We start from the raw sequence: 24819 nt of genomic DNA, 5'->3' as shown, positions 1-24819 counted from the left end.
TCCAGCCTGGACAAGAGTGAAACTCCATCTCAAAAGCAAAACAAAACAAAACAAAACAAAAAACAAAACAGAGTGGAATCACGCAGAGGGTGCCCAGTGCCCATGACTTTGCAGAATGGAGAAGCTGGGTCAGAGTGGGAGGTCCAGGCTGAGGACCCCTAGAGACCCATGCTGAGCCACCCCCTCAGCTTCCCTACTTTAGGGCAGCCCTGCATCCTTGGCCTGGACCGCCCATCCGTCCTCTCCCCCTTCCCCTCCAGCAGAGGCACAAGAGGCTATAAATAACAGGGCTGTCTACAGGCCTGAAAGCCATAGGCTTTGTACTGGCCTCGCTTTATTCAGCGCCCAGCAGCAGCCAGGCTGGGGAACCCAGGCTGGGGCAGCCTTGAGTGGGGCACAGGCACAGGCCCAGGCTTCCCGCGCAGAGTGCTGACAGCTCCATTCGTAGCCCAGCCACAGGGTCCTGCCAGCTCTCCAGCCGGGAATGCAAAAGTGGCAGACGCGCCTCAGCCGGAGTCCCCGAGGACAGCCAAAGAGGAATCGAGGCACAGCTACTGTGGGGTCCAACGGGAGGCTGGCAGGCAGGGCAAGTGCAGGCAGGAACCTCAGGGCTCCTCTGTGGAGGCAGCGGTGCCCGAAAGCAGGCCTTGTCTCTCCAGGTCGTTGCTGTCCACATCCTTGCTGTCTGGGGTCCCTGCAGGAGGAAAGATGCTCAGCCTGCCCAAAGGATGCAGAAGGTGCTTTGGGACCAGGCCTGGGAACGGGCTGTCAGGAAATCCTCTCTGTCCCCAGTGCAAAATACCTTCCAGATCCAACCCCTCGTCATCACCTTCAATGCCACTGGCGTGGTCTTAGCACCACTGTCCCCTGGAAGGGGAGTCGGCTGTCGGCTATGCCTCTCAGCTTCATCGCTGACCAGTCTGTTCTCAACACGGCAGCCAGGGCGACGCTTTGACATCAATCAGACCACCTCAGTGCTCCTCTCCTGGAAGCCCCACGGCAGCTCCCACCTCACTCCGAGCGAAAGCCACAGTCTTTACAAGGACCCCCTGCTCTGGCCCTGTATCCCTCACCCCTACCACTGTCCCTCTTGCTCCTGCCGCAGCCGCACTGGCCTCCTGGCTGATCCTCAAACACATCAGGTGCATACAATCCCGTGGCAGGGCCTTTGCACTGGCTGTCCCCACTGCCAGGAGCGTCTTCCCCCCCGGTCGCTGGACGGCTCACTCCCTCGCTTCCTCCAGATCTTTGCTCTAATGTCACCTGCGCAGTGGGGATCCTTGTAACCTGCACCCACCTGTCCCCCCCTTTTTTTTTTTTTTTTTTTTGAGACAGTCTCACTTTGTTGTCCAGGCTGGAGTGCAGTGGCGAGATGGCGAGATCTCAGCTCACTATCACCTCCACCTCCCGGGTTCAAGCGATTCTCCTGCCTCAGCCTCCTGAGTAGCTGGGACTACAGCTGTGTGCCACCACACCTGGCTAATTTTTGTACTTTTAGTAGAGACAGGGCTTCACCATGTTGCCCAGGCTGGTCTTGAACTCCTGACCTTGTGATCCGCCCACCTCGGCCTCCCAAAGTACTGGGATTATAGGTGTGAGCCACTGTGCCCGGCCCCTGTCTCCTTCCTTTCCTGCTTTATATCTCTCCATAGCACTCGTCGCCGTGAACATGCTATATCTTTACTTTTTCTGTTTCTGGTCTGTCTTCACCAACTACAGTGTCAGTTTCTACAGGGGCCTCATTCTTTCCCTCCCCAGCCTCTGCAACCTTCCCTGGTACATAGCAGGGGTGTACTAAGCATTTCTGAATGAGTAAACAAACAAACTGGCCAGGGGTTCGGGGGTGGCCGGTGCTGTCTGCCCCTAGCGTGTCCAGCCCTGAGCCGGGCCTGGTGCAAGGGGTAGGGTACCTGTGCCAGGCTGCCAGGCCCGGGCCTCGTCTCTCTCCAGGTACAGTGCAGTCAGCAGGAAGCAGCCGCCCCCCAGGGCAATGACGAAGGTGCAGCACAGGAAGCTCTGCTGCAGGCTGAGGAAGCGCTGCAGGTAGGAGTCAGGGCGCCTGGCCCGCAGGACACTAGAGATCTGTGGAGGAGAAGGGGTGGGTCTGCCAGGCCCACCAGGCTGGCCCCCAGACCCTCCCCACCCCACACACGCAGACACGTCTTACAAGTCCTGTGAGATAGGGGCTGCCAGCGTCTCCCAGGATGTGGCCCACTGTGATCTGAAGTGCCTCTGCTGTCCCCCGGCACCTGGGCACCACCACAGACTGAAAAACATAGGCACAGCAGGGGGGTACCCCAAGTGAGGGCACCCTTGCCTCCTGTTCCCCACCTGCCAAGGACCTGCCTGGAGGAGTGACAGGCCATTCAGGTGAGTGGGATGGGAGGGAGTCGGCAACCCCCAAGGTCTAAAGTCCCACCCCAGAACATCAGGCCCATCTGAAGCTTCTCCAGTGCCCGAGGATGGGGGTGCCAAGTCCCCCGATCAGGGCCACCCCTCTTGAGAGTTTGCTCTTGAAATGGGAAGGAACCAGGCATGACTGTGACCACAGTGAAAGGGGGTGGGGTATCCCAGCTCAGGGGCCCAGGACACAGCAGTGCAGGCGGGCGGGGAGAAGAGCAGGTGCATGCCAGGTGTCTGCATGTGCGGGCAATTGGGCAGGGGTGGTACGGAGGGCTCAGTCCTCTCAGGAGCCGCAGGGCCCCTGGGGCAGAGACCAAAGCAGCCTTGCTGGAGAAGCCCGCACAACTGGACGGACGAGGCTGAGAACGTTAAGAAGATGAACACTGGGCCGGGCACGGTGGCTCACTTCTGTAATCCCAGCACTTTGGGAGGCCAAGGTGGGTGGATCACCTGAGATCAGGAGGTCAAGACCAGCCTGGGCAATATGGCGATACCCCGTCTCTACTAAAAATACAAAAACTAGCCGGGCGTGGTGGCACATGCCTGTAATCCCAGCTACTCAGGAGGCTGAGGCAGGAGAATTGCTGGAAGCCAGGAGGCAGAGGTTGCAGTGAGCCAAGATCGCACCATTGCAATCCAATCTGGGCAACAAGAGCAAAACCCCGTCTCAAAAAAAAAAGATGAACTCTGGAGTCAGAGTCTCAGGTTCCGATCCGATCCCCACTGGCTAGCTGTGTGACTTTGAGCAAGCTGCTTCACCTTTCTTCCCTCTGTCTCTCCATCCCCAAATGGGGATAATAATAGTACCGATCTTGAGAGTGTCACTCATTATCATTATTCGTCTGCTACCTGGAGGCTTCGTGTGGACATCAAACCAAAATAATGCTCTGAGATGGAATGCTCCAGCCACTTGAACTCGGCTGCGTCTTCTGCCTGGCATGCCTTCCACCCTCTGGTCCAGCTGGAGCATCTCTATTTGTCATTTAGGACTTGCATTTGGGTCACCTCCTCTGTGAAGCCCTCTCAGAGTTCAGGTACCTGCCCTGAGCTCCCGCAACTCCTATGCACACCCCTAACTGAACTCATGTCACCCAGAACTGGGAGGGGCCCTTTCTCTGTCCACCTCCCCATATTCCCTATGGTGTGTGGGCAACAAAGGCCTTTGATTTCTCTTGGGGTCCCTGGGTGCAGCGAGGTACCAGGCACAGAGGCGACTAGCTGAAAGTCTGCCAACAAAATAAGTCAAGTAGATCCATCTGGGAGACTATGCCCAGGAGAAACTCTGCCAGAACCCAGGCCTACAGCAGGGAGTGGAAGGAGGGAGGGGGAGGGGATTCAAGCTGAGACCATGGTCACATGAACCCAGCTGGACAGCCACAGGGGAGCTTACCACCCTGTAGCCTTATCCCCAAGACCTAGGTGTCCATGATCTGAGGCCATGAGTTAGTAATCATCAATATTAGCTGGGCACAGGGGCTCAAGCCTATCATCCCAGCACTTTGGGAGGCCAAGGCAGGTGGATCAATTGAGGTCAGGAGTTCGAGACCATCCTGGCCAACATGGTGAAACCCCGTCTCTACTAAAAATACAAAAATTAGCCGGGCGTGGTGGTGTGCACCTGTAATCCCAGCTACTCGGGAGGCTGAGGCAGGAGAATCGCTCGAACCTGGGAGGTGGAGGTTGTAGTGAGCCGAGGTGGCACCACTGCATTCCAGACTGAGTGACAGAGCAAGATCCTGTCTCAAAAAAAAAAATAATAAAATAATAACTGCCAACATTTATTGAATGCTTGCTGTATGCATTTTATACATCAACTTGAACAACCCATGAGGGAGATACGATGACCACCTGCATTGTACAGATGAGAAAAACCTCCACAGGGAGGGCAAGTGACTTGCCCAAGGTCACCCAGCCTGAAATAACAGGACTGAGATAGGATCCCAGGCCTTCTCCCTCCAGGACCTGGCCTTTTGACCACTCTGCTGTGATGGGCAAGGAGGAGCCGGTGTTTCCAGCAATATTTGTGCATTTGTAATAGAGCATTCAGAAATCCAAGAGAAAGATGAGGAGGACAAGTTCATTGCTAGCCCTGTAAACGGATGGCAGAGTAATTGGCAAAGAGACGGGGAAAGGCATTCCAGGCAGGGGACACTGTAAGCAAAGGTGTGGACGGAGGATCCCAGGGACAGGATCTCTGCATTCCAGAACCCCAGGGGGCAGATGCAGGGGGTTTTGTGGTGGGCAGGGCAGAGGGCGGGAGTCACTGTGGTGACTGTCTGGTCCCAGGGTCACTGGCACTGAGCCACCCTGCGCAGGTGGCGAGAGAAACCGGGCCTCTTGCCATCACCGGGATCTGCCAACAGGCCTGAGAAGGAACTGACCAACAGCTTTGCACCTTCCCCAAGGACTTCCTTCTCACCCTATAATTATGTAATTACTCACTGGTGGCTCCAGGAAGGCAGTTGAGGCTTCCCGGAGGGAGGAACCTGAATGTCCAAAAAGGTCCACATGGAGGCTGGGGCTGCTGGGACCCCCACAGTAAGGTCCAGGTAGGGTGGCCGTTTCCTCCTCTCCCAGGAACCCCAACCTACTGGGCCCAGCTCTGTCGCTGCTGCCAGTGACGAGGGAGGTGGGTCTCCCCCAGCCTGTTCCAAGTCCGCGTTGTCTCCATGCAGCCAGCAGCCGAGACTGGGCCCCACAGAAGCTGGAGAGCCCAGGGGGTAATTTCAGAAATAAGAGGCTTTGGGTTCCCAAAAATCCAGGCTCACTCTATTCTGAGACAAAAACACCTCTGTTTGTGGCTCTCCCTTCTTAGAAGGGCTGTTCCCTTTAGAGCCCAGGGCTAAACCGGGGCCAACCAAGGGCTTGCAGAAAGTCAGAGCGGCAGCCACCAGGTGCAGACTCCCCGGGCAGCCTGCCTCCTGCACCCCCACCCAGGCCTCGCCCCCAAACACCCCTGGGAGGGTGAGACAGGCCAGTGAGCTGACAGCTACCTGGGGGGCAGAGGCTGAGCAGGGAAGCGTTGAAACCTGGGGCAGGGGGAGAACCCAGAGATGACAACTCTCCGGGGAAATGTGGGGACGTCTGCTGAGGGGTGGGAGATGAGCCTGTGGCTGGATTGCAGGACCCCAGAGTACAGGCCTGAGAAAGAGGAACTGAGCCCCCTCCTTCTCTAGCCCCCACACTGTTTGGGATCCAGAGATCGTGCTCCCAGGATCCTCCCTCCACACCTTGGCTTACACCGTCCCCTGCCTGGAGAGGGGTTGGGGTGAGCTGGCTCTGGGCCATCCTGAGTAGGGCCGCGACAGACAGCAGGGCTGGGAGGAGCCCCCATGACTAGGTGTGGGGAGGCAGGGAGCTCTGCCTGAGGAGATGCAGGTTCAGGGGACATAATCTCAGTCTCCAGGGAGCAGGGCCCTCTGCGGCCCAGCGGGGCCAAGGCGAGGCTGGCAGAGGTGGGTCTTGGCTGTGACTGAGCCGAATCATTTTCACCAACAGAAAGCCCCCCGAGGCTGGGCACGGTGGCTCAAGCCTGTAATCCCAGCACTTTGGGAGGCCGAGACGGGCGGATCACAAGGTCAGGAGATCGAGACCATCCTGGCTAACACGGTGAAACCCCGTCTCTACTAAAAATACAAAAAATTAGCCGGGCGTGGTGGCGGGCGCCTGTAGTCCCAGCTACTCGGGCGGCTGAGGCAGGAGAATGGCGTGAACCCGGGAGGCGGAGCTTGCAGTGAGCTGAGATCCGGCCACTGCACTCCAGCCTGGGCGACAGAGCGAGACTCCGTCTCAAAAAAAAAAAAAAAAAAAGAAAGAAAGCCCCCCGAGAGGCAGGCGCTGCCTGAGGCGTGCGGAATGAACTCCCGGGAGGTGTATGTGAACAAGGGGATGGCTGGAATTTGGCAAAGCATTTATGGACTGGCAAGCTTGCGATGCGAGACCAGCGTCCTCAAAATGTGCTCTACGGAATGCGATGGCAGGATCACTTGGGAAGTTCATCAGAAACACTGGTCCCTGGACCCCAGCATGGACTTGGAGGACACAGGGCCTGGAATCGGGGTTTGTAACAAGCTCCCTCAAACCTGACTCTCATGTACAGTGATGTCTTCAAGCCACTGGACCAGAGAGCCCCTGAGGTCCCTTCTCCAGAGAGAACCTGGATTCTCCCCATTGTGGAGATTGCATCGAAGAGAGCAGTATCCCTGCCAGGCGCAGTGGCTCACGCCTGTAATCCCAGCACATTGGGAGCCTGAGGGGGGCGGATCACGAGGTCAAGAGATCAAGACCATCCTGGCCAACATGGTGAACCCTGTCTCTACTAAAATACAAAAATTAGCTGGGCATGGTGGTGCACACCTGCAATCCCAACTACTTGGGAGGCTGAGGCAGGAGAATAGCTTGAACCCAGCAAGCAGAGGTTGCAGTGAGCCGAGATCACGCCACTGCACTCCAGCCTGGCGACAGTGAGAGACTCTGTCTCAAATGCAAAAAAAAGAGAGAGGAGTGTCCCGAGGAATGGATGATCTGGAAGTCAGCGGGGCCCACACACCCACTCAGGAATCTATAGGACGCAGGAGTGAATTCATTCTATCCTTATAGCCTGGGGTGTCATTGGTGGTTGCCACCGCTCTACCTATTGGACAGGTGAGCAAACCAAGACCCAGAGAGGTTCAGTCACTTGGCCAGGGCCACACAGCTAGTGAGGAGCTGGGCTAGAAGCGGAAGCAGATGGGCTGCTGCAGAGTCCTTGAGCCTGGGCTCTGCTGCCCTCTGCTCTCTGACCCCCCCACAGGCTCCAACCTCCCAGACACCTGCAGTTTCCACTCATTTTCCTATCAGCCCTCTGTGGCTTTCTTGGCTAATGAAAGCCGTTCACATGACTGTGCCCTGCCCTTCGCTCCCTGCTCCCTTGTTCTGTGGCCCCTGTTCACATACACCCTAAGGCTTCCTCCTTCCCTGGGCCCCTGCGGAAAGAGAAGCCGATCTCCTGTCTCAGGAGCAAGTGCCGGCCGGCAAAGGGGACCTTCCTCTACTTCCTGCCACAGGCCCTGTCCCCACACACTTCCTGCCCCTGCTCTGCTGGGAGGCTACCTCCTCCCCCAGCGCTGGATCCCACCCTCAGCTCACCCTCGAACAGGGCCCCCTCTTTCCTCCTGCTTGCCCCTCCCTGCTCCCGGAGGCTGTTCTGGCCTCCCGTCTTGAAAAGCAGAAAAGCAATGCCAGCTTCCCGGGATCTTCTGCCAACTCCAGCTACCATGCCCTTTGCTCCTGCCAACTCAGCTCCCCAAGGGAATGGTCTACCCTCGGTGTCCTGCTTCCCCTTCCTCACCCTCCTCACCCTGCTCCAAGCTGGCATCTGCCCCTCCACTGCACAGAAGGGCTCCCCCTCCACCGGCCTGCACAGGGAGGAAGCAGCAACATGGAGGAGCTGAACTACAGGGGCTACAAGGATTGCTCAGCTCTGACCCCCAAAGGCCGAAAGGCATCTTTGGCCGCAGGGCTCCAGGAGGGTGGGAAGGCAGGGAAGGGGGCGGCAGGCTCTGGGGCGGTGGACCTTGCAAAGCGTTGGGGCTGGAGGCCTCTAAGCCAAGGAAGGACCATGGGGAGCCCTGAGGTGGGCTGGCTCCTGTCCAGCCGGCTCCCTGGGCAGCTCCCCAGATGGGTAAAACTGTGCAGCTGACCAGTCCCTAACTCTCCTTCACCCCTTCCCCCACCCGCCCTCCCCAGCACACACTCTCCTCTTTAACCCCACAAAGAGCCTGGCTCTGCCAGGTTAATCATTCTTACAAAGGCAGACGCTGGGGGACACGGTGCAGCCTTCACATATCTGCGGGGCTGTCATGTGGAAGAGGGAGCTGCGCCGTGGGGGGCAGGTCAGGGAAGCTGCGGGGGCAGGTACGGCTCCGTCTGGACCACCTCAGAGAGAACCAGCTATGCTGGGGGGATGTTAGTTTCCCTGAGCCTAAAAGCGGACAATCCCATGAATAAAACATCTGCCAATGCCTTCCCCTTCCCTGAGCGTTCCTGGAGGCCGCCTCGCTCACCCTACCGGGCAGGTGCTGATTACCCCTTTTATAGACAAGGAAACTGAGGCCCAGGGCCATGCGGCAGGTCTGTGGCTGACTCTGGGCTGGAGCCCAAGTCTCCCGTCTGGAGGGAGGGGCAGGGAGGACCTGCCAGCCCTGCAGCTGATGCACTCACCCAGGAGCCAAAGGCAGGGCAGGCCTCTCCGAGCTCGCTGGGCCTGGGCCGTGGGGAGGGGTCAGGGGATCTGCTGGGGAGGCCAGACATCTTGGCAGGGAGTGAGCATCCCGTCCACAGTAGTATTCAAGCAGGGTTTGTTGACAGAGTAAACGACTATACATGCCCATAACCCTTTCAAACTCAGATTCTAGGGCACCATATGATTTCTTTGGGGGATAGAAAATGAGAAAATGGAAAATTCTGGATTGCTGTAAGAATCCTAGCCAGCATTCTCTGTGCCAGGCACATGGATCTTCTCATTTCACCCTCACATCAATCCATAAGGCAGGTGCCATTATCATCCCCACTTTCCACATGGGGATACCAAGGCTCAGAGACACACAGTGACTGGCCTAAGGCCACACAGCTCATAAGTGGCAGGACCAGGGCTGACAGCCAGGTCTGTTTTCTGAATCCAGGCTGGTACCGCGACATTGGACTGCCCTCGGGACAGCTCTCAGCCGACGGCCAGGCTGGTCCAGTTCCCTTGTGGCCAGCACCAGACTGTGCCAGGCTGCCAGGAGGTGGAAGGAAGGCTCTCGGGACGCTCACAGGCCCAGGGCCCTGCGTTATCTACAAAGGCACAACCCTTCATGGCGTCCAAAGTCCTTCCCTGTGTGCCTCCCAGAAAGAGGCAAGGAGGCTGGACGAAGGGTGTGTGGCTCAGGGAGGGGCATGTGGGACTCTGGACGCAGCAGTCATGTGGTCAAGACAGTATCAGGCCTCTTACAGGCAGGGCTGATCCTTGCATGGCAGCCTGTGACACACAAGTTGGTGTGGGCTGGCGCAGCGGGCCTCAGTGGCTACTGCCCCGAAGGATAGCATCCTGTCTGCACGCCCCAGAGTGGAGGGCAAGGAGCCTGCTTGCTGAGAAGCTACAGAAAGAAGGAGGGAGGGGCCGGGCACCGTGGCTCACGCCTGTAATCCCAGCACTTTGGGAGGCTGAAGCGGGTGGATCACCTGAGGTCAGGAGTTCAAGACCAGCCTGGCCAATATGGTGAAGCCCCATCTCTACTAAAAATACAAAATTAGGCGGGTATGGTGGCGGGTGCCTGTAGTCTCTGCTACTTGGGAGGCTGAGGCAGGAGAATCAGTTGAACTCAGGAGGCGGAGGTTGCAGTGAGCCGAAATCGGGCTATTGCACTCCAGCCTGGGCAACAAGAGTGAAACTCAGTCTCCAAAAAAAAGAAAAAAAAAAAAAGAGGGAGGGAGCCCAGGGAGTCAAAATGCATAGGTTCCAGCCCTGGCTCCCTGCGGTGGGGCTGTGTGACTTTGGAACAGGCACCTGCCTTCTCTGAACCTCCATTTGTTCATCTGCAAAATGGGGATGATGGTCAGAGACGTCTGAGAGTGTCAGAGGCCTCTGGTCCAAGGTAACCGTGAATGACTTTGGTGCCCTAACGCATGGTCTCTGACGCCATTGCCAGGCAGCTGCTCACCAGCAGAGGTCCAGTCCTGAGCTGGACTCTGTCTAGCTCCCCCTGCTCAGCCCCCTACCCCGACTCCCGCACCTACCAGCAGGATGTCGGCAACCACTGCCCAGTTGCAGGACAGAAGCAGCTCCCCAAGGCCCAGGAACACCTGTGGACAGAGGGTGGCCTCGGTGAGGATTCCCAGACCCCAGTCACTAATCCAACCTGTTGCTCCCCACCTGTGGAGGGGAGAGACTGGGACGCCACAGAGAAAGGCATTGTTGAAACTTATTGGATTTAGCAAGGAAGGCCTGGAACTATTTTTCCAGTTCCAGCAGCCTTGACGGTGGGTAGACAGAGCCAGGACCCATAGGCGAGTGTCCAGCCCCTGGAGCCCCTCGCTGGGGCCCAGGAGGAAGCAGCTAGGCCTCCTCCCAGGCCACTTTTAAAGGTAAGAAAACAGACTTTAAACCAGGCACAGTGATTCAAGCCTGTAATTCCAGCACTTTGGGAGGCTGAGGTAGGCGGATCACTTGAGGTCAGGAGTTCAAGACCAGCCTGGCCAACATGGTGAAACCCCATCTCTACTAAAAATACAAAAATTAGCAGGGTGTGGTGGCTCACATCTGTAGTCCCAGCTACTCGGGAGACTGAGGCATGAGAATCGCTTGAACTCAAGAGGCAGAGGTTGCAGGGAGCCGAGATCACACCACTGCACTCCAGCCTGGGTGATAGAGTGAGACTCCGCTTCAAAAAAAAAAAAAAAAAAAAAAGAGGAAAAGAAAAACAGAGTTTAGAGGACAAAGACTAAAAGACTGCTCGGAGATTGCCCACCCCTCCTCTGTTTTCCCCAAAAGTTCGTATACACTGAGAAGGCACCTATTGTGTGCCAGCCAATGTGCCCAGCCCCAGGCACCCCACCAAAGGCCCCTCCAGGCCATCCCCCTCCCCGTGGAGCAGCACAGGGAGGTGGGCAAGGCCCGGGACACCCATCGTGCAGACAGTCAAACTGAGCCTGGTCAAGGACGGGGCTTGTCTGGGGTCACCAGCTGACCCTGAGTAAAGCCTGCCTGGGGCATGAGGCTTACGGCCCCCGCCCAGTGCCCACCCCCAGCTCTGCTCCCAGTGTCCTCTGGTTACCACAAGCCCGGAACCTGCCCCCCCTTCACCTCGTGCCAAGGGATTAGGACAATCCTCATTCCCCTCACTCAAGAAGAGTTTAATGAAGCAGCAAGAAGAAAGAAAAAAAAAAAGTCTCATTTCTCAAAGCTTTCAAGAGCTTATTGCAAGGGTGGAATTAGTCATTCCTGGATCACGGGGCTGTCCCCAGGGTAGCCCAGGCTCAGGCACCCAAAGACCTGATGATCAGTGGCGGGGGAGCACCCGGGACAAAGGACCTGAAGGACCACCGCCCGAGCACCCACCACGCACCAGCCCTGTCCTCTCTTGTGATCCTGTCTAACCCCTCAGGTTAGGTGCCCTGTAAGGCAGATGTCATTACACCCATTTCACAGATAAACTCAGGCCAGAGGGCATGCATCAAGCCATGTCCTGATGGGCGCCCCCCACCCCCCGCCCTGTGATAGCCTGTGCATGGTGAGGGTGAAGAGGCCACTGCGGGGAGGGGGGTTCCCAGCATCCACAGTGCCTGGTGAGGCTAGCACCGGGGAATCAGAGGACAGCCCGAGATGGGCAGGGAGTCCCTGGGCGGAGGTGGCATGGGGGAGAACCCTGAAGGACAGTCAGGATCAGGACGGGCCCGGGACAGCCACAAGACCACGCCAGCCGGGGACCCACGGGAGCGGAGGCAAGGGGCTGGGATGTGCCCACCATGCTGGGTGGGGCAGGAACGTGGCCCAGCTCTGGTGGAGGGAGAGCAGAACCAGCCAATGAGCCCAAGCAGCCATGCGTTCTCCTGGTCTAACTCAGCCCCTGGGACTGCAGTGCCTGGTCCCTGGCACCCAAACTGAGAGGCCCCTGAGGGCAGGTGGGTCTCCCTCAGGCCTGGGACATGGGGCCGGGCACCCACAGGGGCAGAAATCAAGAAGTTGTTGGCAGACAGGTCTCAGGTGGGGCCTGGGCAGCTGCAGATCCACATTCCAGCCTAGCAGGGTCTGCCAGCTGCCTCCTGGGGCCACATGAAAGCCTGGCCTGACTCACACCCTCCCCCCTTCGATGTTTTCTGGGCACCTGCACCTGGCCCTCCAGGCCTCTCCCCGCTTTACGTCGCCAGCGTCTGCCTCTACCACCTCCCTCTCCGTGCAGCCCAGGCACCCCGGCCCCCAACCAGCCCCCCGTTTTGCTCTCCCCGGCCGCTCCACACCCATAGGACACGCTGAAATACACCTTTTCCTTCCTCCAGCTGGGGCAGGGTGGATCCCGGCCCCCAAACAGAGCCCATCAGAGGGAGGCTGCAGCTACAATGGGGCCTTTCAGACTAAAGAAGCCGCCCGAGGATGCCAGGTCTCCTCAGACACACCTGGAGGCCGGCACCGCGCCACCAAATCCTCGTCTCCGCTTGGCAGCTTTGAGGGGCAAAGGGCTCGGCTGCGGAGAGACCACCTTCTAATCCTGTAATTACAGAGTCTCCTGGGGTGGCGGCCACCAGGGCTGACTCAGCTCCGGGAGGGGTTCCACAGCCAAGGGGTGTGACCTCCTGGGGTGGACGGGCCCAGCCCCACCCTGCCTTGCTGAGCGGGCCTGGGGAGGCCACCACCTCTGGACCTTGGCTTCCCCAACGGTACAATACCAGGGTGCCCCAGATGCTCCACCAGGACCCTCCAGCACCAGCAGCCCCTGCTTGTTAAGCTGGTAACCCCGCTTTGCACTGGGGTTCCTCACAGGCCAGTGCACACTGGGTCCTAGAGCTCAGTGGCTTCCACAAGCAGTTCAAACCTGGGCTCCACAACTCAAAAGCAAAGCAAACACACAAAAAGTGCTCTGGGGCCGGCCGCAGGGGCTCACGCCTGTAATCCCAGCACTTTGGGAGGCCGAGAAGGGCAGATCATGAGGTCAGGAGATCGAGACCATCCTGGCTAACACAGTGAAACCCCATTTCTACTAAAAATACAAAAAAAATTAGCCAGGCGTGGTGGCGGGCACCTGTAGTCCCAGCTACTCAGGAGGCTGAGGCAGGAGAATGGTGTGAACCCGGGAGGTGGAGCTTGCAGTGAGCCGAGATCGCACCCCTGCACTCCAGTCTGGGCGACAGAGAGAGACTTTGCCTCAAAAAAAATAAAATAAAATAAAAAATAAAGGGGCTCTGGTTTGTAGAATTCAGTTGACTGTTCGAAGCTGCTCCTACATGGGCATCTCAGCCCTGCAGTCCCAGGTCCCTCCTGGACACTCCCTCCTGGACGGCCACAGGCACCTCACACTGAACAGCTGCCTAAACTCATTTTCTCCCCTGTCCCCAAACATCTCTGTTGCTGCCCAGTGTGGCTGAGCCAGCCAGGACGCAGGCCCCAGGCGCAGACTGGTCAGCAAGCTGCTGGAGCTGATCTCCTCTGGCTCAGGAATAGCACCCGGTCCCCATCACCCAGGCCAGATGCTGGGGTTGGGGGTTCCCTACATGCCTTGCTCACCCTCACACCCCTCATCACTGATTTCTGTCCATTTGCCTCCTGCACATTCCTTGAATCTGCCTCTTTCTCCTGTCCATGGCCTCTGGCCAGTGCACTCCAGGCCTCCCCGGCCGTCTCCTCCCCAGTTTCCCAGGCCCCACCATCCCTCCAGACACCAGCCCCGGAGGGGACTTCCGAAAGAGAAATCTGACTCTGCCCCTGTCTCCTCCGAGTCTGTGTGGCCTCCCTGCACCCTGACTTAGATCCCTTTGGGAGATAGGGCCTGGGAACACTGCCTGGAGCCTGAGAAACATGGAGCCCCTCAGTCCCTGGCCTCTGCCATTCCAGACCAAGATAATTTCCCCCTCGAGCTAGGAAAGTAATGATAAATGTCCCTGGCTTTAGTCATCCCCGGCCACAGAGACCCACACACATAGGTATCCATGCTCACACTGTCACGCACGCGGCCGCGTGAACATGCCCAGACGCACGCACAGCCAAGGCCTCCCACACGTGCACACGAGATCAACACACAAGCACACTCACACACAAGCACACTCACACACAAGCACCCACACACGGACACCCACAACCTGAGACACACACGAAGAACTCACATGCCACAACTACGTACAGATGTAGGTAATGGGGAGCCATTCAAACTATCAAAACATGTGTGGCAAGGGCACCAGAAAGATGATGGCTATAAACCCTGGCACAGGCTTGTTGGGGTGGACTTGCCGAATAACAACCTGGCATGTACCCATGCATACCTGTGGTCTCATAATAAGTATAGTAATTATGCTCACACACACACGTACACAAACATGCTTGTGTCTTCACTCTTGTGCACATCCATGCACAAGAGTGGATGTGCTCACGCTTAGATCTTCACACACACATTCCTCTCCTCTTGTCCACCTGCACACGCAGGTTGGCAGGAGGAGGAAGCAGGCAGAAACGGTCAGCCCCTGTGGGGTGGCAGGGGCAGTGCCTTCAATCTTGGTTCAGCTCAGTCTTCCAACTGGGCGGTAACTGACTCTGAACTGCAAAGAATGGATTCTGGGCCCACCACCAGAAGGGAAAAGGCCAATATCCCCTGGGGGCTCGCTGTGCCCAGGGCAGAGCTGAGACCCAAGCCTCCTCTCTCATGGACCAGCTCTTTGCCTGAGCCAGTCAGGACACAGCCCCCAGGACACAGACCAGCCGCCAGCAAGCTGCTGCACCGTCTGGCACGCTTTGTCCCTGGGCTTGCCAACCTGTAATTGCAAGGACTGGCATTGGGGCACAAGGGCACCACCTGGTTTCCAGGGGCCGGCAGCAGCCCAACAAGCCAGTGGGCAGGCAGGTGGGGAGTGAGGCAGTGAAGGGAGCAAAAGCTTTGCGTCCTCCCAGAGAATTCGGCTGAGATTGTGTGCTCTCCTGGTGTGCCATGCTGCCAGCCAACAGACACCTGTTACATCTTGGCAGGGCTGTGGGGCCCTCAGAGGAAGGATGAGTGGGCCTGTCTCAGCCCCTCTCAGACAGCGTCTGGTGGGGCCTGGTTACTCCAGCCCAGAAAGCCAGGTAGAAAGGGCTTATCCGAGAGGCTCCCCAAGGGGCAAGTCTGGGAAGCGGTAGGAACGTTCCCCAGAGTTGGGAAGCTCACATAGCCCAGCTTTCCACACCACTCCAGGGACCAGAGAGCAGATCCCACAGCCACCCCCTGCATCCTGGGCTGCCCCTTGAGGACAGCTATGGTGGACTACATCCTGGCTGATCTCTGCCAGCCACCCTGCAAGCTTCCCTGTGGACGCCAGATGGGCAGTTATCAGGCCTCCATCCCAGGTCCTCACGCAGGAGTCTTCAGGACTGGGAAGGGGCCAGGCACGGTGGCTCCCACCTGTAATCCCAGCAATTTGGGAGGCCGAGGCAGGCGAATCACTTGAGGCCAGGAGTTCGAGACCAGCCTGGCCAACATGGTAAAACCCCTTCTCTACTAAAAATACAAAAATTAGCCAGGTGTGGTGACGGGCACCTGTAATCCCAGCTACTCAGGAGGCTGAGGCAGGAGAATCGGTTGTGCCTGGGAGGGGGAGGCTGACGCTGCACTCCGGCCTGGGCAAAAGAGTGAGACTCTCTCTTAAAAAAAAAAAAAAAAGGCTGGGAAGGGCAGCGTCCTCTCCTGGATCTAAAGGCCTCAGTGACAGCCACGCTGGCTCTGCTGTGTGCAGTGGTGGCCACATCTCTCCTTGGGCAAGGAGGGATCTCAGAGCTATGATCAGGTTTGGGCAGGAAGCAGCCTTCAAGATCACCAGGGTCAACTCCTGTGCAAAGATGGAGGATTGAAAGTTGCGTCATAGACTTAAGTTTCCACGCAGAAGCAAAAAATAGTAAGTCAGAAAAGAAGTGATTTTTTTTTTTTTACCAAAGAAAAGAACAAAACCTAGCGAAATAAACATTCCCTACTGGGAGCCAGGCACAGTGGCTCACACCTGTAATCTCAACACTTTGGGAGGCTCAGGCAGGAGGACTGGTTGATCCCAGGAGTTCAAGACCAGCCTGGACAACATAGCCTCTATCTCTACAAGTAATTTAAAAATTAGCCGGGCATGGTGGCATGCACCTGTGGTCCCACCTATTCCAGAGGCTGAGGCAGGGAGGATCCCTTAAGCCTGGGAGGTTGGGGCTGCAGTGAGTGAGACATGATCACACCACTGCACTCCAGCCTGGGTGAACGGCAAGATCCTCAAAAAAAAAAAAAAAAAAAAATTGGCAGCCAAGCAAAAGAGCAGACGATTCTGTAGAAGAGGGTATTACCCTTCTAGGTTTTCCCTCCCCACAGTCATTCACTAAAACCCCCATATCTGGAGGGAAATAAACTGAGTGGTGTCCCTGAGAGCCAGCAGGGAAAGCTGCTGGGGAGAGACGAGTAAAACCAGAGAAAGCCAACAATGACTCCAATCACTGACTCCACTCAAGGCCCGAGGGCAATCCCCATCTCAGAAGGGAATGCACCCAGTAATTAAGTAGAATGAACCGTGTTATAGAGCGTTTACCTGAATCCCAGAAGACAGAGCAGAGAACCCAGGTGTTTTTACAGATGCCTCATTTGCCTCAGCCCTGCATTTCCCTCCGGCAACAGAAAAGTCTGCAGAGCCTAAGCTCAACTCAAACTGCATTGCCTTTGGACAACGGAATGGTCACAGAGAAGGCAGGGAGAGTCAAAGACACGAAGTCACTCATGCTACCCCACGACACTACTATCAAAGCAAATCCAGTTTCTGCGCAGAGCTGCCCACACCCAGCTCAGACGAAAATCATTCAGTGTGTAAACTCTGGATACATATTGTAGAAAAGCAAAGAAGGAAGGAAAGGAGGGAGACAAGGAGAAAAAAATCCAACCTGGCCGGGCACAGTGGCTCATGTCTGTAATCCCAACACTTTGGGAGGCCGAGGCTGGTGGATCACTTGAGGTCAGGAGCTCGAGACCAGCCTGGCCAACATGGTGAAACCCCATCTCTACTAAAAAGTACAAAAATTGGCTGGTGTCGTGGAGCACGCCTGTAGTTCCAGCTACTCGGGAGGCTGAGGCAGGAGAATCGCTTGAACCCAGGAGGCAGAGGTTGCAGTGAGCTGAGATTGTGCCACTGCACTCCAGCCTGGGCGACAGAGCGAGACTCCGTCTCAAAAACAAACAAACAAACAAACAAACAAAAAAATCCAACCTAAAAGATAAGTGATAAGAGAAGGAGCAGAAGGAAATTCTTTATATTGGCTTCAAGTTATAAAGCAACGCAATGAGAATATTAATTCAGACCGGGCACAGTGGCTCATGCCTGTAATCCCAGCACTGTGGGAGGCCAAGGAGGGTGGATCAGTTGATCTGAGGAGTTTGACACCAGCCTAGGCAACATGGCAAAACCCTGTCTCTACGAAAAATAGAAAAATTAGCTGGGCGTGCTAGTGCGTGCCTGTGGTCCCAGCTACTTGGGAGGCTGAGGTGGGAGGATCGTTTGAGCCCAGGAGGTCGAGGCTGCAGACAGCCATGACTGCATCACTGAACTCCAGCCTGGGTGACAGAGTAAGACCCTGTCTCAAAATAAATAAACAAATAAATAAATATCAAAGAAAAGACAATCTCATGCATAAATGAACCAAAAGAAAATAAACTCTCTAGCCTTTTGGGGGACGGGGGTGGATAAAAACTCCTTAATCACAAAATCTACCCAGTTAGGAGTTGAAGCAAAATAAAGAACTCAGGAATAAAGAATCTGTGTAAACAGACTGATAACAAACCTTGAATCTCCTTAAATAGGAAACTATTCTCAAGCCACTACCAGGATGATGCTTAAAGAACAGACTGTGGCCAGGTGCGGTGGCTCACGCCTGTAATCCCAGCACTTTGGGAGGCCGAGGCAGGCAGATCACCTGAGGTTGGGGGTTCGCGACCAGCCTGACCAACATAGAGAAACCCTGTCTCTGCTAAAAATACAAAATTAGCTGGGTGTGGTGTTGCATGTCTGTAATACCAGCTACTCAGGAGGCTGAGGCAGGAAAATCACTTGAACCCGGGAGGTGGAGGTTGTGGTGAGATGAGATCGTGCCATTCCACTCCAGCCTGGGCAACAAAAGCGAAACTCCATCTCAAAATAAAAGCAAAAAAAACCAACAAAAAAAGAAAGCAAAAAATAAACGAACAGAAAAAAAACCCCAAACAAAACAACAGACTGTGAATGCTCTACATCTAGAAAAAGTAAAACTAATAATGTAACTAACAAAAATCAGAGGTTGGGGAGAGAAGGGAGAGAGGAGGTAGAAGAAGGCTGGTGTCCTCTTTCATAGCTCGTATTTATCAATAAGTCCACGGTTTTACAACTAATTCAAACTTAATTCCTTTGATTTCACTTCAGTTTCTGCAAGTGGATTCATATAAATGAAACATGTTATATGATTCTATTTACATGAATTATCCAGAACAGACAAATCTATAAAGACAGAAAATAGATTTAGCAGCTGCCTAGGGCCAGGGCTGGGGAGCAGAGAGAGAGATTGGAGGGATGGGGGTGAGTGCTAATAGGCATGAAATTTCTTTTTGGGGTGAGCAAAATGTTCTAAAATTGATGTGGTGATGGTTGTTCAACTCTGTGGATGTACTAAAAACCAGTGAATTATACACTTTATTGGGTGAACTGATATATGAATTATTACTAATATTATTTTGAGACAGGGTCTTGCTCTGTCGCCCAGGCTGGAGTGCAGTGGTGTGATCTCGGCTCACTGCAGCTTCTGCCTCCTGGGTTCAAGCGATTCTTATCCTCAGCCTCCCAAGTAGCTGAAATTACAAGCACCTAACACCACACCTGGCTAATTTTTGTACTTTTTAAAAAATTATTTATTTATTTTGAGATGGAGTCTTGCTCTGTTGCCCTGACTGGAGTGCAGTGGCCGGATCTCAGCTCACTGCAAGCTCCGCCTCCCGGGTTCATGCCATTCTTCTGCCTCAGCCTCCCGAGTAGCTGGGATTACAGGCGCCCGCCACCTCGCCTGGCTAATTTTTTGTATTTTTAGTAGAGACAGGGTTTCACTGTGTCAGCCAGGATGGTCTCGATCTCCTGACCTCGTGATCCGCCTGCCTCTGCCTCCCAATGTGCTGGGTTTACAGGCGTGAGCCACCATGCCCAGCCCATAATTTTAGTATTTTTAGTAGAGACAGGGTTTCACCATGTTGGCCAGGCTGGTCACAAACTCCTGACCTCAAGTGATCCACCTGCCTCAGCCTCCCAAAGTGCTGGGTTTACAGGCGTGAGCCACTGCGCCCAGCCTGATATATGAATTGTATCTCTATAAATCTGTTTTTAAAAATTGCGCTACCATATGACCCCAGTTTAATAAAACTATTTCTACCTACCCATAAGCCTGTGAATGGATAGACAGACACATATATGGAATGACGGTTACCTAATTAAATATGGAAGCAAAAAGGCCAAAATGTGAAGAATTATTCACTCTTGTAGATGAAAACATGAATAACTGTTATTGTCTTCTCTGCACTTTTCTGCTTTTGTTTTGTTTTTTTTTTTAGTGTCCCCCAAATAAAAATACCAAAGTCATTTGATACAGCATGATAGAGTGAACTGTTGGTCCCACCCTTGACCTCACCACGGCAGCACTGTGCATTCACAGCTGTGACTGATGTGTGGAATGTCTCCAAGCTCGAGCTTCAGGTCCCCGCTCATGCCCTTGGTGACCCCATTTGGTCTCATGGCTTGAAATAACCAGCCTAGACCTGTCTCCCAAACTCCAGACTCATACACACCCAATTGCTTTTTTTTTTTTTTTTTTTTGAGATGGAGTCTCGCTCTGTCTCCCAGGCTGGTGTGCAGTGGTGTGATCCTGGCTCACTGCAACCTCCACCTCCCAGGTTCAAGTGATTCTCATGCCTCAGCCTCCTAAGTAGCTGGGACCGCAGGCGCCTACCACCACGCCCGGCTAATTTCTATATTTTTAGTAGAGACAGTGTTTCACCATGTTTGCCTTGGGCGCCCAGCTGAATTTCCTCTTAATATGTCCAGTTGAGGCCGGGCACAGTGGCCCACGCCTGTAATCCCAGCACTCTGGGAGGTCGAGGCGAGCAGACCGCTTGAGGTCAGGAGTTCGAGACCACCCTGTCCAACATGGTGAAACCCCCCTGTCTACTAAAAATACAAAAATTAGCCAGGTGTGGTGGCAGGTGCCTGTAATCCCAGCTACTCTAGAGGCTGAGGCAGGAGAATCGCTTGAATTCAGGAGGCAGAGGTTGCCGTGAGCCGAGATCATACCACTGCACTTCAGCCTGGGCGACAGAGCAAGATTCTGTCATAAACAAACAAATAAATAAAACAAATAAATCAGGTGGAAGTGATGCTTTTCAAGTTCCTGGCCTGAGGCTTAACAGACTTTGCAACTTCCACTTCTGCTGTCTTAGACGCCCTGAGATGGCCATGTAAGGAAGCTGGTCTCGCCTAGGGGAGGATGAGTGGCCACACGGAGAAGAACGAAGGGGACCCGTGGGGCAGCCAGAGGTGAGTAAGGTCAGCGTGGACATTCCAGTGCAGTAATCGTCCAGAGGAAAGCAGCTACGTGAGTGGCCACAGGCAAACCAGCAGAGGAATCATCCAGTCAGGCCACAGAATCAGAAATAACTGGGCATTGTTTTAAGCCACGAAATTTTGGGTTGATTTTTTATGCAGTAGTAGATACCAGATACAACCCCGAAGTCAGATCCTCTCACCTCTGCGCTGGACACTCTGGTGGCTTCCAGTGTCAGTGATATGGGAAGCCAGAGTGAATCTACGTACAAGGCCCTCCATGAGCCACACCCTCACTCCCCCATCACCGTGACCTCTGACTTCATCGCCTCTACTGCTCCCTGGCTGACCCCATTCCAGCCACATTTCCCCAACACGCCAGTCATGCATTCTCCCTCAGGGCCTCTGCACAGGCTGTCCTCCGCATGGACTGTGCTTCCCTGCTCCACCCCATACCCACATGGCTTCTTCCCACACTTATTCCTGGAATGTCACCGTCTCAACAAGGCCTCCCCTGGCCCCTTGCATTGCTCCTGTCGTTCTCTTTATCTCCTTTCCCTGCTGTTGCTCTCCACAGAACTCATCCCCATCTAACATACTATGGTATCTGTTTGTTTGTTTGTTTGTTGAGAGGCAGTTTTGCTCTGTCACCCAGGCTGGAGTGCAGTGGTGCAATCTTGGCTCACTGCAACCTCTGCCTCCCAGGTTCCAGCGATTCTCCTGCATCAGCCTCCCTAGTAGCTGGGATTACAGGTGCCCACCACTATGCCCTGCTTATTTTTGTATTTTTAGTAGAGTCAGGGTTTCACTATGTTGGCCAGGCTGGTTTCGAACTCCTGATCTCATGACATCTGCCTGCCTCGGTCTCCCAAAGTGCTGGGATTACAGGTGTGAGCCACTGTGCCTGGCCTTTTTTTTTTTTTTTTTTTTTTTTTTTTTGAGACAGAGTCTCGTTCTGTCACCCAGGATAGAGTGTAAAGGTGCAATCTCAGCTCACTGCAACCTCTGGTTCCTGGGCTCAAGCGATTCTCCTGCCTCAGCCTCCTGAATAGCTGGGATTACAGGCACACACCACCACGCCCGGCTAATTTTTGTATTTTTAGTAGAGGCGGGGTTTCACCATATTGGCCAGGCTGGTCTCAAACCCCTGACCTCGTGATCTGCCCACCTTGGCCTCCCGAAGTGCTGGGATTTATGGACATGAGCTACCATGCCCGGCCTATGGTGTTGATTTTCCATGTTAATTGTATTACACACACATACTTTTGCCTGCTTTGTTCATGCTGTACCCCAGTGCCTGGAACAGCATATGGCAAAGAGGAGGTGCTGGGGAAATATTTCATACGTGAGTGGACATTGCTGCTCTTCCTGGTGGAGACCTGCCTCTCAGCCACCTGGCCATGGCCATAGGCTTGGCCGTTGGAGGCCTCAAGCACATCTGCTCCTTCAGCCCATGGGGCCAAGCAGGGGTGTGAGGGAGTCCGGGTTTCTCACCTGTGAGACCAAAAGAGCAGCATGGAACCAGAGACCCACCTGGTGAGCTTCGCCACTGTGCACACACACACTTTCCTATGCAATGTCAGGTGTCAGCAGGGTCCAGAGGACAGCAGGGAAGGAATCCCTGGGGCATGATGGGAGATTGCATTTTCCAAAGATGGCCACTGCAATATTTCCCATTCCACAAGTTCTTGCAGATCACTGATACTCTCATCAAAAGATAGAGTCCATTTCTACTTTTTTTTTTTTTGAAATGGAGTCTCACTCCCTCACCCAGACTGGAGTGCATTGGTGGCGATCCTGCCTCACTGCAACCTCCACCTCCTGGGTTCAAGTGATTCTCCTGCCTCAGCCTTCCAAGTAGCTGGGATTACAGGCACCTGCCATCATGCCAGGCTAATTTTTGTATTTTTGTAGAGATGGGGTTTCGCCATGTTGGCTAAGCTGGCCTTGAACTCCTCATCTCAGGTAATCTTCCCGCCTTGGCCTCCCAAAGTGCTGGAATCACAGGCGTGAGCCACTACGCATGACCTAGAGTCCATTTCTTTGCCCCACTAATTTGAGCAGAAAGTTGTGCTCAGGTTTAAAAAAAAAAAAAAAAAATAGCATGCAGAGAATGCAAGTTACATTTATGGTAACTTTCAAGGGTAGGTCAAAAAGGCAACACAGTTCTTTCTACCTGGCCCACTATCTCAGAACATTAGTCCTTGTTTAACCCGGCCACCATGCTGTGAGGAAGCACAGACCACACGGAGAGGCCACAGACAGGTGTACCAGCCAATGGCTTCTGCTAAGGTCTCAGTCAATAGCTACATCGACTGCCAGGCAGGCCCCACCACTTTGATGATCCAGCCCCTCACCCTTGTCCAGCCTAGCTAACACCAAATGGAAAAGAGATGTCATCCCCTCTTGCTCTCAAACCTGGCCTAAACTGCACTTACGTGAGCAAAATAAATGTTTTTGTTGTTTTAAGTCATTAAGTTTTGTTACACATGCATAGTAATTAGAACAGGCTCAGCCGGGCGTGGTGGCTCACGCCTGTAAACCCAGCACTTTCGGAGGCCAAGGCAGATCACCTGAGGTCAGGAGTTGGAGACCAGCCTGGCCAACATGGTGAAACCCCATCTCTACTAAAAATACCAAAAATCAGCCAGGTGTAGTGGTGTGCACCTGTAATCCCAGCTACTCAGAAGGCTGAGACAGGAGAATTGCTTGAACCTGGGAGGAGGAGGTTGCAGTGAGCCAAGATTGCACCACTGCACTCCAGCCTGGTCAACGAGAGCAAAACTCTGTCTCCAGAAAAAAAAAAAAACAGGCTCAAAAGTTTGCTTATCTCTTTAAGGAAGCCGAGAGGTAAGGAGCAGCACTCCCATTTTCTTGCTAAGAAAACTGAGGCTCCGAGGTCAAGATCTTGCCCTAGGTCACACAAGTCACACAACTGGTAAGGAAAGAAGAAGGAATGATGTCCAGATCTTTCAGACACATCATGGCATGCTGCCTCCCACGCCCCACTCCTGTCCCTCCACCTTGACCACAAAGCCCACCTAAGGGGGGATAGCCGACGTTCAGCCACATCCTCCAGCCACCAGGTCAGTGACAGTGGAGGCCCTGCTTTGGGTGCAGTCCCTCCTCTGAGCACAAACCCCTTCTCCTCTGAAGGGCAGCAGCTCTGGGAAGAAGGCCAAGGAAGGTGGCATAAGCCAAGACCTGCTGTGTGCGTGTCTGGACCCTAATTAACAGCCGAGAAGTCCACTTCCCTTGCCAAGAGGACTGGAAAGATGGAAGAGATGGAACCCTCTGTTTCTGTAGGTGGCCACGGGGCATGGGCTCCCCCAGGGAAGGCCCCAGACCAGACTTTATATTCTCAGAAAAGCTCATTTCCATGAAACAAGCAGCATGATTTGGCCCCTACTTCAGGAAATCTGGGAACAGACACACGGTGCGACCAAAAATCATCCTGCCCACACAATGCAGTTACAGGCACAAAAGTAGCAGGAGAAAAGCTATACTTAGCCACAAACGCACATGTGCACATAGGCACATCCCACGCGGTTCTCTGCATGTCCTGAGGTGGGTGTGCACGCTCATGCACAGACAAGTGTACAAAACAGCACACGTCAACACACTCATACATGCCATGCACACACACACACACACAAATTAAAATAGATCTATTTAGCTATTTTATCTATCTAGCATGTCGTGCTAAATGTACATTGTATGTACAAGTATATTCTTTTTTTTTTTGAGATGGAGTCTCACTCTGTCACCCCGGTTAGAGTACAGTGGCATGATTTTGGCTCACTGCAACCTCCACCGCCCAGGTTCAAATGATTCTCCTACCTCGGCCTCCAAAGTAGCTGGGATTAAAGGTGCACGCTGCTATGCCCAGCTAAATTTTTACATAAATTTTTAGCGGGGACAGGGGCATGGGAGAGGGCATGTTGGCCAGGCTGGTCTCGAACTCATAGCCTCAAGTGATTCACCCACCTTGACCTCCCAAAGTGCTGGGATTAAAGGCCTGAGCCATTGTGCCTGGCTAGTCTAGTCAGGGTTTTTGTTTGTTTGTTTGTTTTAAGACAGAGTCTTGCTTTGTTGCCCAGGCTAAAGTGCAGTGGTGCAATCTCTGCCTCCTGAGCTCAAGCAATTCTC

The 24819-nt window shown here is 54.4% G+C and overlaps 1 protein-coding gene across 9 annotated transcripts in view; it reads right to left on the bottom strand.

The window, feature by feature from the left end:
- Nucleotides 1-282: 282 nt before the first annotated feature.
- The window catches only part of SPNS3 (SPNS lysolipid transporter 3, sphingosine-1-phosphate (putative)), a 57598-nt gene continuing 33061 nt past the window's right edge, over nucleotides 283-24819 (bottom strand). For 8 of the 9 annotated variants that reach the window (XM_045375595.2, XM_045375598.2, XM_045375599.2 and 5 more), the window contains 4 exons: nucleotides 10162-10227; nucleotides 2168-2266; nucleotides 1911-2082; nucleotides 283-694 (listed from right to left, as the gene is read on the bottom strand). In XM_045375595.2, coding sequence (XP_045231530.2) covers nucleotides 606-694; nucleotides 1911-2082; nucleotides 2168-2266; nucleotides 10162-10227 — 426 coding nt within the window. In that variant the 3' untranslated portion in view covers nucleotides 283-605. The remainder of the gene's footprint in view (nucleotides 695-1910; nucleotides 2083-2167; nucleotides 2267-10161; nucleotides 10228-24819) is intronic. The other variant, XM_045375596.2, reaches the window with a different exon arrangement.

The sequence above is a fragment of the Macaca fascicularis genome, chromosome 16 (genome assembly GCF_037993035.2).
Source record: "Macaca fascicularis isolate 582-1 chromosome 16, T2T-MFA8v1.1".
NCBI classification, from domain to species: Eukaryota; Metazoa; Chordata; class Mammalia; order Primates; family Cercopithecidae; genus Macaca; species Macaca fascicularis.
The sequence above is the reverse complement of the archived record's forward strand: the minus strand, read 5'-3'. Positions and strand labels throughout refer to the sequence as shown.